General features: G+C 40.0%; 1 protein-coding gene across 1 annotated transcript in view; it reads left to right on the top strand.

The window, feature by feature from the left end:
- kazna (kazrin, periplakin interacting protein a) overlaps window positions 1–12774 on the top strand; it is a 607183-nt gene that overhangs the window by 248049 nt on the left and 346360 nt on the right. Inside the window, exon 3 of the mRNA XM_088937941.1 lies at window positions 4700–4883. Within this exon, the coding sequence (XP_088794067.1) occupies window positions 4700–4883 (184 nt within the window). The remainder of the gene's footprint in view (window positions 1–4699; window positions 4884–12774) is intronic.

Below are 12774 nucleotides of genomic sequence, written 5' to 3'. Positions count from 1 at the left end.
TTCTTCTCTTTTCAGCATGGAATAAACCTATTCCTTGTTCCCATACTGTATAATGGTACATACTGTTTTGGAAAGAGATGAAACAATAGCACAAACCAGTAAAAGATTAAGTAAAGTTTTAGACAAGGAAAGGGGTATGACTGATGTATTAAATTAATATTTCACTCAGGTGTTCACGAAGCAAGAAAGTTACAATTTGCTTCAGGCCGAGGAAAGACAAATGTCTTTATGATTTAGTTTTACATGGAAGAGACAGAAGTGTTACAGGTACTAGAAGAGCTTTAGATAAACAAATCTCCAGGGCTATAAGGAAACATGAAATATGATTCATAGGTCATTAATACACCTATTCCAGCAATCACTCAATACGGGGCTAGTACTCTTTGACTGAAAGATTACTACAGTATACCTCATCCATAAGGGTGATAAAACAAAACCAATTAATTGCAGACCAATTATTCTTATTTGCATTACATATTAAGATTATAGAAATGATATTTAGTAATACATCAGAGAATTAGATGAACGGTACTCACATTCTAAAGGATAGATCCTAACTCACATTGCAGGCAGTAGCCCATCAAAAAAATACATGTACAGTACTTGGATTAAGATATGGTGAATGGATAGTAAACAGAATACATACAGTATAAGGAGTGTCTGTTAAAACTGGAGGTATAATTAACAGAACTTCACAGGAATCTGTATTAGGACCACTTCCGTTCCTATTTGAGATTATTAATTGAGATTCTGTTATAAGTTGTAAATAAGTCACATTTGCAGATGACTAACAGACATACAGTAGTAGACATGGCAAAGGATGTGCAAAAGAATTTATAAAAGGTCCAAGAACGTATTTTATTGATGGTCCCTTACCGCGCGCTCCCTGCACAGCCCCGTTACCGTAATTGCAATATTACAGTGCAGGCTGTTTCTTTCAATATGCAATTCTAGTGCGTTTAAAAAATCCATTTTAAGATTGTGTGCCCATGTATTTTTACGAATAAACCACAGTTGCATAAACTGACGTAATTGATCAAACACATTAAAAAGTGGGTGTCGTGTAAAAGTTTATAAAAAATGTTTCATTACAGTAAATCCAGAAATAATAAGCGAAGGTATTTCCTTTTGGTATTACAGTTTGGTAAATAAGGAATTATTTATCGACTGGCAAAACGGCAGTGCTATAACAACTACATACAGTAGCTACAGCTGTTTTATAGTGGATTTAAACAACTTCAAAACAGGTTTAACATTAACACCGAAGGTACAGTAAGTACTACATCTATCCCACAGCTAAAGAAAGTATAGAATTGAAACTCACACTGGTGAAAGTAACGCGTAACGTGGCGTGTGGTTCATTATACAATATTTAATAAATATAAATGCATTCATGCAAGTACTCGAATATCAAACAGAATGTCGCTATATTCGATAATCTCGACAATTGGAGTAGGCCCCATTAATTACCCAGGCTTAGGTACTGCGTCAGTATTTTTTGAGGAATGTTTGTTCAATAAATATTTTATTTTTAAGAACATATAAACACAATCTCGCACGAATGTCTACGACGAGGATTTTAGGATTTTATTTGTGATCCAGACAACAGGCAAGATTGAAAATTGATATGTGGATTAATAAAGAAAATAAAGAACATCTTGGAATTTCGTAATTTAGATTCTTATCTTTGCGAAATAATTTTATCCTCATGCTACTTAGCAAGCGCTAAAAATTTATATTTACAATTCGAAGTTTAATTTCCTTTGTTGTTGGTGTTTTTTTTTACTGTCAAAGTAAATTCAAGGTATTTTAAGCTCTTAAAGCCCTCAAGCGATTTGACATCTCTAGCATCGGTATTCAAAAGGTTACAAACGACAAAGGCCATTCAGCACGTTTGGTAGTTAGTCCCTTATTATTCCAAGAATCGTTCGTTCAAAAAAAAAGCCATGTTAACGGCTTCAACAACATAGCTTCGCATGTTGTCGCATACTCCCACAACCCTTTGGGTAAAGACATGTCTAATGTTATCCATTTTAAATACAGTTCTGTAGTTGCCACTCGTGTCCTCTGTGTTTCACAGTTCATTTTGAAGAGGTCCACTTTGTTTACGTTGTCAGTGCATTTGAGAATTTTGAACATATGGATCAGGTCATCTAGTAGTCCTCTCTGTTAAAGACTATAAACGTGTGGTGTTGTTCCCTGCTGCTGGGTATCACAATGATTGTTACTAGTGTACTGAAGTACAGTTGGAGTACTGAAGTGTACTGTAGTGTTTACAGAGTAAAATGTGGTTGTAAGTTGTGCACTGTTACTTACTAAAACGTTCTTAAAATACAGTAAGTTACTGTATTTACATTCCATGACGTTCCTTTAAGGCATGGAATGTCTTTGATTGCTCCTCACTGGACTGATTAAAAAGGATCACTAAGTTTTTTATAATGTAGTGACTTTGGTGCTGCACATTGGTGGTGGTAGAGAGGAGTCCCCATTACTTGTTAAGCGCTTTGAGTGGAGTGTCCAGATGTGTAAGGAATTATATTAAACACTGTGTTGTAAATTAGAATGGGAAGCACCTCAGATATGCCATTGAAGATACAGGCTTTAGGAGCATCAGTGTTATACTCAGCATAATGTCGACGCTGCTGATGTCCAAGTAAAGATGTGCCATTCGGCGGAGCACGTTCCTTCTCTTCTGCTGTGCTCATTTTGGCAGGAAGGCTTGGTCATCTGTGCAGCACGGTGGTGGAGTGGTTTGCATTTCTGGCTCACAGCACTGGGGTCCTGGGTTCAATAGCTGGGGTGCTGTCTGCGTGGCGTTTGTATGTTCTTCCTGTGTTTGTTTGGGTATCCTCTGGGTGCTACAGTTTTCTTCCACAGCCTAAAAACATGTTAATATGGCCAGAGAAACAGGGCACTGGTGAGCTGAATATTCCAAAGCGGACCCCTGACAGGGCTCTGTCCTTTTATTCCTTCTGTCTTGGAGCTCCTGGACACTCGAGATGATGAGTACCATGGATGGTCTGTTTCTAGCTCTCATCCTGGCTCCAGGTCTCCTATGCACTAAGCAATGAATCTTACTTATTAGTGTTAAATTTGATGGAACACTTGGAAATCCTGTATGGAATAAAACAAACTCTTTTGTCCATTATGGGAACATAAGATCATTTAGATGTGTAATTTTTATTATTCTTTGTGCTCTCATAAGGATTTAGGAATAGGAATAATATTAGGAATATTTACACTGGTTAATATCATGGTAAATTTGGTTAGTTGACAACCTTTGATTTTTGACACTCAGATCCCACAAACAGTGTAGGAAATGTGATTATTAACTGAGGTTTTGTTTATTTAAACTGTATTTACTGTTTACACTTTAAAAAAATACATTAGTCTTACATTATTACATTATTATTTTTTTTCAATAATACAGGACCATCAAATGGTATAACATGTTATAACCTGTAGTGGGTATACAGTATGAAGCACAGTCCTGCAATGCAGAATTAAAAATCACTGTGTGTGTGTACTAATCATGTCTGCAGTCTCCTGCCTGGCTGCTCATTCCTCAGTAATACCACATAATGGGGAGCTGTTTCTCCCCACTGACAGGCTCAGGAGCACCACAGTACACACTCTGCAGTAATAAGTAAGCACACGTTAGTGTGCATCTATTAAAGATCCGACAGTAAGAGGCTTTTGTTGTTGTATAACAGTAAATGCTCACTGTTCTTATCCTTTGACTCTTTTCCACTAACCCCATAGCTTGTAGTGCTGTGTTTTTTGTAGCTCGTTTGAAACCTTTATAGTGAGTTGCCTTAGCTTGGCTAATGGCCAGTCACTGTGTTTCCTTCTCACATCTCTTGTTTCTGCTGCACTGCTGTGCTTGTCTTTGCCCAGCAGGATCGCATCGTTCTTCAACACAAGGCTGCTGTGCAAACTTTCTTTTCTTCTCTGGAAAGTTTTGTAATCCACTTTAAAAATGTTTTCACTCCCTGCCAGTTTGAGCCATCCCCCTTCCCTCCCCTCCCACGTGAGGAAGAGCTATCCAGGGACAAAGCACTGAATAAGTAATGAAGGCACACAGAGAGAGGAGCGCTGGACAGGAGTTTGTCACAGGGATCAACATTAGAACCAAGCACGGGAGTCAAAGAGTGGGAGGAGGGGTGGGGAATAGTTAAAGAATGTTTTTTTTCTTATCTTCAAGAGAAAGGATCGTCAGCAGATATTAAATTCTGGCAATTATGAAGTTGGCACAGAGACAGGAGCATTTCCACACACAGACCGGCGGTTTTAGAGCTCAGAGAGCAGTGCTTCCCAGCCTCAGCCCCCTCCCCCTGCTTTATTTCAGTAGATGGTAGGCTCCATTTAAAAGGGTTCTTGTCATCTCTCAATGCTCTGTGTCCTTTAGCGAGCAGCGGCAGCAAGCACATTTTGCAGGGGGAGAGACCAGCTTCTCATTCCTTTACTGACTGTGTCTCACACACGCGCACAGAGACAGGCGTACTTGCACATGCACTTAACACACAACAGGTAGAGGGCACCTAATTATTCAGCAGCACAAGCTTTGCTTGGGGAAGAAAACGAAAAAGGAGCTTTGTGGATTTTCTACATAGTACAAAGATAAAAAGAGGCACTTTTAGCTTCTGCTTCTTTCTGGTGCACCTGACACCATGCTGCCTTCTGTGGATTCCCTCCCCAGGCCAAAATTCTTAAAATGATGGACGACAACAAACAACTGGCTCACCGGATCGATGGGGCCATTCAGTCTGCCAGTCAGGAGGTGACCAACCTGCGTTCTGAGCTGACGGCAACCAGCAGGAGGCTGGCAGAGCTGGGCGCCAACGAGCCCCCTGTCATGGAGAACAATCAACAGAACAGCCACGGTAAGAGGAGTTTGTCGAGCAGTGTGCTCCAGCAGTGTGTAGTGCAAAGTGTCTGTGGTCTGTTGTATGCCAGGGGGCTGTTGTGTGCAAGTGTGTATTCTTGTGGAAAGTATGAATGGTGGCAGATTTTTAGCACCCCCAGCTTTGATGTCTTTTTTTCCATAAAGTTCATTTGTTGTTTAATGATTAACCCGCTGAACTGAGGAGAGGAATGAGAGAGAGCAAGGGGGTGGCTGATTGGTAAAGAAGGCTTTTCCTTGTCATTCAATCTGGCTGTTTTCTGTTCCAGTGCTGCTCTCTCTCACTCTTCTCTCTGGTGCTTTCAGAAGCGGGAGTGTTAATGATTTCAGGCTAGTAAGCTATGTGAGATCTGGGAATCGCAGGCTGTACTGCAGCAAGTTTCTGCTGTCACTGTGCTCTGTCTCGGCAGAGGATGGGATTTAGTTTTAGGGCTAAGGCAGCGTGGCACATTTTCTTTTCATTTCTATCTCTCCAGTCCTCTTGCTGATCTTCTGTCCCTGCTGCTTTTCCTCAAGGCTGTGTGTTACTGTGATGGCAGTGTTTGCTGGAGGGCAGGAGTGTGGGGGGCTGGCACTGTAGGATTTTCTGTCTCTCGGGGAGCCCCCAGCGTATGAATGAGTGTTGTTTGTCTCTCTGCGGTGAAACAGTGACAAGCGAGTCTGTTTTAGTTGCCTTTTCTGCCCTTGCTGAATGGCCTGGGCTTCTGTAGCAGGATGAAGCCCCTGGTGCAAGCCTGTCCAGGTGTGCCGAGAGCTCTCCAGCTGGGAGATTATCTCTGGTTTTAAACTGTTGTTGGGATCTAGGTGCTTTTCCTTTTTCTCTGTCTTGTCTCTTTGGAATGATGTTTAACCCCTGGGGTGTTGGGTGATGTTTTGTTGCAATCTAATAAGTGTCCCCCATGTTCCTTCAGAAAATGTTCTGAAAGCAGAATGGCAACTTTTTGCCTTGTGCCTGTCTTGTGTGTCATTTTATTTTTTCTGCTAGTGCTCACAGAGGCAAACCTGTCACTAGTGGCAACAGATGCAGCTTTCTGTTGGCTTTCAAGATGATGTAATGCTGTTCCCCCAGCTAGTCGGAGAAGTGGTGCGATGAGCGGGAAGAGACTTGCTCCGCTTACATACTCATGAGTGAGCAGCAGTGTGATGCAGCACAATTTCAATAAGCATTTTCACTCATATGTTCACATGTGTGAGTGAAACACTTTCAGTTTCAGTTTTTTTCTCGAGTGGAAATGTACACTTTTCAGCTGTAAAGTGTTGCCTTGGATGAAGAGAAAAAGAAACTGTTTTTAAACTGTCTTTAAAGGTCTTACAGACATTTTGAAAAAACCTTAAATATCATGACTAATGGTTTGGCTTCCTCAATGCATTTAAGACCCTCTGTTCTTTGTACTGTTTTACATGGTGAAGATTGGTGCTAGGTGATTTATGAATGTGAAAACATATGTTAACATCAGCAAAGATGTCTACTCTGTCATCTCTCTCTATACTCTGTCTACTCCTAACTATCACTGTGATCACTCACTAGCTCAGCACACAGCTGTGTTAAAGCATTTAAATGACTGAATTTACAGTTTGACTGGTAACTATTTACCTTCTATTTAACTTCATCAGACAGGTCTGGGAAGAGATGGTTTTATTTACTAAATTGATAGCTGATTTCCTAATTGACACTCTACAGCAGCAGAGTGTCTTGCTGGAGCAGATTTCTCTGCATGGTGTAATTCTGATCCACAGAAAGTTATGTCAAGAATTCAGACAGTAATTACAGTGAGTGAGAGAGTGAGAAACATGGTCTTAAATCAGCATAGTTTTTTCTGCAAATCAGCAGTCTTCATTGGCTTCAGACACCTTCTGTGATATGTATTTGTTTAAGATCACATTGTGTGTCCTTTCAACAGTAATAATTTGTACAATTTTTCTGCTTCCCACAGAATAACAGCATAGAGCAAAAGAATGTGAAGCCCTGCTTAAAATAAATAAATTGATCAAACTAGATAGTCAAAAAGTGCTGTGTCTTTTATTTGTTTTTTAATGTAATTTCACCAGTCTGGACTGGTTTCCCCTCATTTCGAGGATACCATGATGACCCAAGAGCGGAATTGTGATGCACTCTTGACCAGCTTGTATTGTGCTGTGTGGTACCAGTGCCAGGGCTGCTGTTGTGCCTTGTCTCTCAACATCACTAAATTCACAGCTGCCTGCTTTAAAAACAGGATTACAGTATGGAAGGCTTCTGTGGAGGGTGGACTGAAGCAGTCCCAGGTGGCACCTCACTTTGCCGCAGAATCTGTTTCCTTGTTAAGATCTGATTTGTGGAACAAAGAGGATATGATTTATTATGCGTCCGACAGCAGCTGAAAGCGTGTCAGGGGCATGGCCTTGGTTTAGCACACACGGAGGTACAGTATATGAGCCAAGCAGCAGTGTTAAACTGGAGAGCCAGAGAGGGCTTTCTAGTGGGGGTGATGGGAGACAAAGCCAGTCCAGTGTCATGTCACCTGATGTGTACACGGAACGAATTGCTTTGTCTGAGGGCCAGTCCCAGGCAGAGCGATACACAAGGCTTTTGCCTGACCAGTACTCTGGCACAGCTGCCCGGTTAGTGTTGCAGACAGGATTGGTAAAGTTAGGAATGAAGGGGGACTTAAATCCCACAGAAACTGTGACATAATTGTACACAGCTCTCAATAGGTGCTGTTATCCCTCAGTTTGTGAACATACTGTATGCTTCTGTGTTTATTATTGAAACTCTTCTTTCCTGAGCTTGCACAGATACTCAGTAATCCAAGAACCAAAATGTGACAAAGGACCAGCTGCAAAAGGTGTACTGTAGTTCTGGCCATGTTTTTTTCAGTCTAGTAGCAAGACTAGATTACAAATTGCTTTAAATATAGCAAAAAAAAAGTATTTCTGGGGTTGATGGAAAGCTTTCTGAGCACAACTCTCATTGTGCCAATATGTATATCATTACTGTTCATGATTTCATTTTTTTAATAGTTTGTGGCTAAATAAATGCAGATTTCTCAGTAGGAACCTCAGACTGTTAAATTACTTCAAGTATTTTATCTTTAATTTCAAGGTAAATGTGGTTACCCTACTCTTTTCTTCTAGACTGTGTCTCCAGGTTAAAGTACGTCTCTGATTGGCTTCATCCATCATTGAGGCTCCTGCTTTGTGCTGGTTTACATTTTAATTTTTATTGACCTGTCCCCTGTGATAACAAATAGGCACCCTTGGCCATGTCCGGACAGTGACAAATGGCTGATTGTTGTAAAATCAGAGTGGAAGCAGGGGAATCAGTTTTTTGTATATATTGGTGAATTTCCATTAGATTGGCCAGGTTCAGAACTGAAGAAGTTTGAATATGATTATAATTCAATCCCAGGATGAACATGTAGTTGTGTTTTGAGAAAATACAAAGTTTCTCTTGGTTGAATTTCATTCATTAAGACTGGAGGTATTCAGATGACTGGGGTTAAAAACCGCTTAATTTAATTAACATTTTATGATGACAACTCCTTAGTCTTAAGCTACATAGTTAATGAAATGTCCCAGTAATTAGAGCACACTCATTTGGGATTTCTCTGCGGAAGACTGAGAGAAGCTAATAAAAAAACACAAAACCAGCTGGCAGTTGTTCTGAACTTCTGCAATAGGGTGTTCTAATGAGATTTAAAGTGTTTTGCTTCCTCTTTTGGAAGAGTGTCTTTGCCAAACTATTGAGCATTTCCAACATCCGCTCACTGTGAGATGGGATGACAGATACCCTAACAAGTTGGTGATGTCACACATGTCTTCAATGTCAAGGGCTGAGAGAACTATCCTATCTTGAAAACAGTTTTGTTGGATGAAGTCACTTGCTCCATGGAATCTATTGTGAAAGGACTGCTTCAATAATTAATAATTATTAATTAATAATTAATATTGTTATTAATTAATAATAAGTTAATATATTTCCATACATGAGGCAAGCGGTGGGGATAGGACATGCACACTCATGAGTTATATGTTGCCTTTGCAAGCTGTGCACTCTCAGAGTTGGAGTTTCATGCTAACCTACAGTATACCATACAGTCACTGTTGTCTTCCTCTACACAAGAACACAGTTAATCTTTGTGGTGTTCTGACCAGCACCGCTCCCCCAGGAAATGGGGCGGTACTGTATAGTGTTATGGACCCAAAAGCGAAGGCACCAAGCCACAGTTGAGGGCTCACTATACCAGGGGCGCAGAACAGGCAGCCACCAAGCTGAAGTCCGTGGCCGGAGTCAGGAAGCAAGGGCTGCAGGATTGTCAATCTCATCAGATTAAAGCCGAAGGAGACATCTGCTGAGGTTGGGGGCCGCGTTTCAGACCCATCCTCTGATTCCCTCTCAGCTACTGGAAGCCCCTAGACAGCACAGCCGCGATCAGAACTTGATTAGACTTGCTCAGTACTGATAAGGAGGATTTCAATAGGGCTGTTGTTGACCCTGCTAAGAAGTCTGTAAGACTCCCGAGTCATGGCCTGGCACACTGGAGCCACTCGATACACAGTTTCTCTGGGCACCTCAGCACACACACCTGCCAGGTATTATTGAGCACTTTCTTCCTTCATCTACTTTTTGCTTCTGTTCTGCAATTGTAGTCATCTGAACTTGGAACTGTGATTGTCTGTATTCTCCTTAAAACAGACAATCACAGGCCTCCTGTCTCTGAGCCACCCATTTCACACACAGCTATATACTGTACATGTAAAAGGCTATAACTGTAATCCTCTTGTGATGAAATAATCATAAGTTGATAATAAGTGATAATCTAGTGCTACTCTCAGTTGAATTATACTACTGCAGTGGCCTTGTTAAAATCCAGTTTACAAGGGAATCACCTGACTGAAGCCAGCTAGGATCTTCCTTTGTTTGTGCTCTTCCTAGCTGTCATGAACACATAAAAAATGAAAGTCTCTGATTTTGCTGCAGCTCAAGGCGCTGGCTTGTATTGGTCTGATTCTGATGGATTGAAATCACTGTATGTCTGAAAAGAGGCCCTCTTTGAGCTTCACTTCAAGGTTGGAAATGAAAATATATTTCTGTATGTCTCCTGAGAAATGTTTACTCTTGTAGTGTATATTTGATATTGGACAAATGTGCACATTTTCTGCTTAGCAGAAGAAAGACTAAGTTAGATTCTAACTGGAGCTTCTTCTATTTCTGTTTGAAATATTGTTTATCAATATAAACTGTAACACTATGATGTACAGGGTTGAGCTGATTGAGAGAAACACCATCTGACAAATAAATTCATCCATTGCCCTAATGTGTGGTGCCATGCTGTGTCTCGGATAGATATCAGGGTGGATTAACTAGCTATGTTCTCAGACAGCAGCTCATTTTGCATCCAACTAATACAAAAAATGAGACAATACACTTAGCAGATTTTTTGAAAAGTACAATTTGAACACAAGTTTTTAAATTCTTGCAAGTGCTTAGGTACTGTAGTGTGTTTGCTCTACTGAGAACTATATGACTCTCATTTCAGAAGCCACATTTCAGAAGACACCGACTTCCGAAGGAGAACTGTTTTGCCCATTCAGTCTCTTCCAGATGATGGAAAATTCCAAAATGCTTCTGCTTGACCAGAGCAGTCCAGCTTTTCTAAAGAACAGACTCTGCTTTTACTCATGGTTCTCACTTAGGTTTCTTTGCCATAAAAACAGCAAAAATAAAAATTAAGCTGATCTTGAAATTATTATTATTATTATTATTATTAATAATAATAATATCATTAACACCTCATACTCATATTAATAGTTAGCAATACTGTGCACAAACTTTAAAAAACACTTGAAAATACAGAATGAAGAATTCATTTCAGAAAGAGTAATCATCAGGGCCTTATAGTGATCAGTAAATTTTGGTTTTGTTCACATGATAGATCAAGCGTATTTGTCAGTTGATTAGTTCCTGCTGAAGGTTCTCATTGTTAATTTAATAAAAAACACAAGCACAGAGGGTTTTTTCCTTTCTCGGGCGTGCACTCTGTGGACTCACTGACCTAATGAACATCATGACACATCAGAGGAAACTCCCTTTCCTTTGCTTTGCTAGGGTTTGAAGTGGATGCAAAACCTCTTTTCCATTTTAGTGTCACTACTATTTTGTGCTTGATAAATGGAAAAGAAGGTGGTGGTGCTATGTCTTAGTAATTACACGTAGCACTTTTTGACAAGCAGTTCAGGACCTGAGAAACAGCTGGCATCAGTGATTGGCCGTAGGAAATCATGATGTTAACATTTTACTGACTAAACATCTTCTTTATAGGCATAGAATCAGGTACAGAAGCCTGTGTGTTATGTTTGAAAGGGTTGAATGGGCAGGTAAACTACATTTTGGCCTTGTTGTGTTGTTACTGTGGACTCATCTATAGTAATCGATCAGTTTTTCTTCAGTTATTCACAAACTGATGGGTTCTGCAGCCCTAGTAGTTTTGGTAGGGGGGGTTAATTAAGTGTGTGAGTCAGTTTGGGGGGTGTCTGCAGTTTTTAAAATGAGATGGCAAACAATAGACTGGCTATAATATTTTAATTAAGCCTGACAGCTTCTAGAGTGATGCTGACAATTAATCAGCTGAATAGACCTCACTGTTGACTGAAATGTCATTAAACTTTAATTGTCAGTACTGAATAAACCTGGCAAATTATATCCTTCTGTTGTGTAATTGGTCAGTGATTCATTGTGTTCTGTAGAGAAGAGAAGATCTGGCACAAGTACTAGATGAAAGGTATGCTTTCTATTTGCAACCTGAGATACTGTTTTATAGATTGAGTGCATTTTCATTTACATATGCAAATAACACACAAGAAAGCCTTCTAAAAATTGAGTCTGAGTGTCTGCTACATACAACATTAGCAATGAGTGATCTTTTGTATAGCATAACATTTGCTCTCCATCAAAATGCATCTTTAGTGTCGAAGAAGAAAATTAGTCCCTAAAGCTGAAGCTCAAAGACACCCTCATCCTAACAGGATTTCTACTGAGATCTGTCAGAATCTATTCCTCTTCCAGCTCTGAAACATATGATACAGAAAGTCACAAGGGCTAGGCTTCAGCCAGACATACCTGTCCCAGTCTACTTTACAAATGACTCTTCCATGTCTTGTGCTGAGAAGTGACAGTAATGTATTAATGCGATGAGCTGCTGCTATCTTTGCATTATTAGCTATTACTTTGATGTCTAGGATCATTTGTTTAGAATGTTTAATTGTGCCCAAGTGCCAGTTGATTGCATACTCTCATCCGTTTCAAAAAGGTATGCAGTGCCCAATTGAATTTTTGAATATGAATATTATTTCCTGGGTTGCTTGCTTACTGGAGGGTAACTGTGCTAACAAATGATTGGGTCCCCTTGAGGTGACTCTGAATCTGGTCCAGTTCATGCAAAAATTGTTGCTCATTGGACTGAAATGGACAAGATACAGAGATAAGGACCAGGTTGTACAATGTGCACTTAAAGGGGACCTGCAATGCTATTTTTATATTTTGGGATTAGGAAGAATCAGCAGTGATGAGTGCATTTCAAACCACAATAAAAGTAAAATGTACAGAGTAACCTGTAAAACTTCCAATTCACATCACAAAATAGCAGATTTCCAGGCATGTGCAGCACCATGCTCTGCAATTCGGAATGAAGGAACAAAACATTCGGTGAGGTGAAGCAGCCCTATGACATTGTAAACAAGCAGGCTTGTAAATACAGCTCTTTTAATCCAACAGAATTATTGTTCTTGGCATCGAGAAAGTTTTACTGACAAATACTACTTGTTAATTCTGCATGCAGATCACTTTTTTGCAGTGAAATGTCTGCTGCACAACCTATACTTAATATTCACAT

The sequence above is a fragment of the Atractosteus spatula genome, chromosome 20, assembly GCF_055471065.1.
Source record: "Atractosteus spatula isolate fAtrSpa1 chromosome 20, fAtrSpa1.hap1, whole genome shotgun sequence".
Taxonomy (NCBI): Eukaryota; Metazoa; Chordata; class Actinopteri; order Semionotiformes; family Lepisosteidae; genus Atractosteus; species Atractosteus spatula.
Note: the sequence above shows the minus strand (reverse complement) of the source record. Positions and strands in the feature narration are given on the sequence as shown.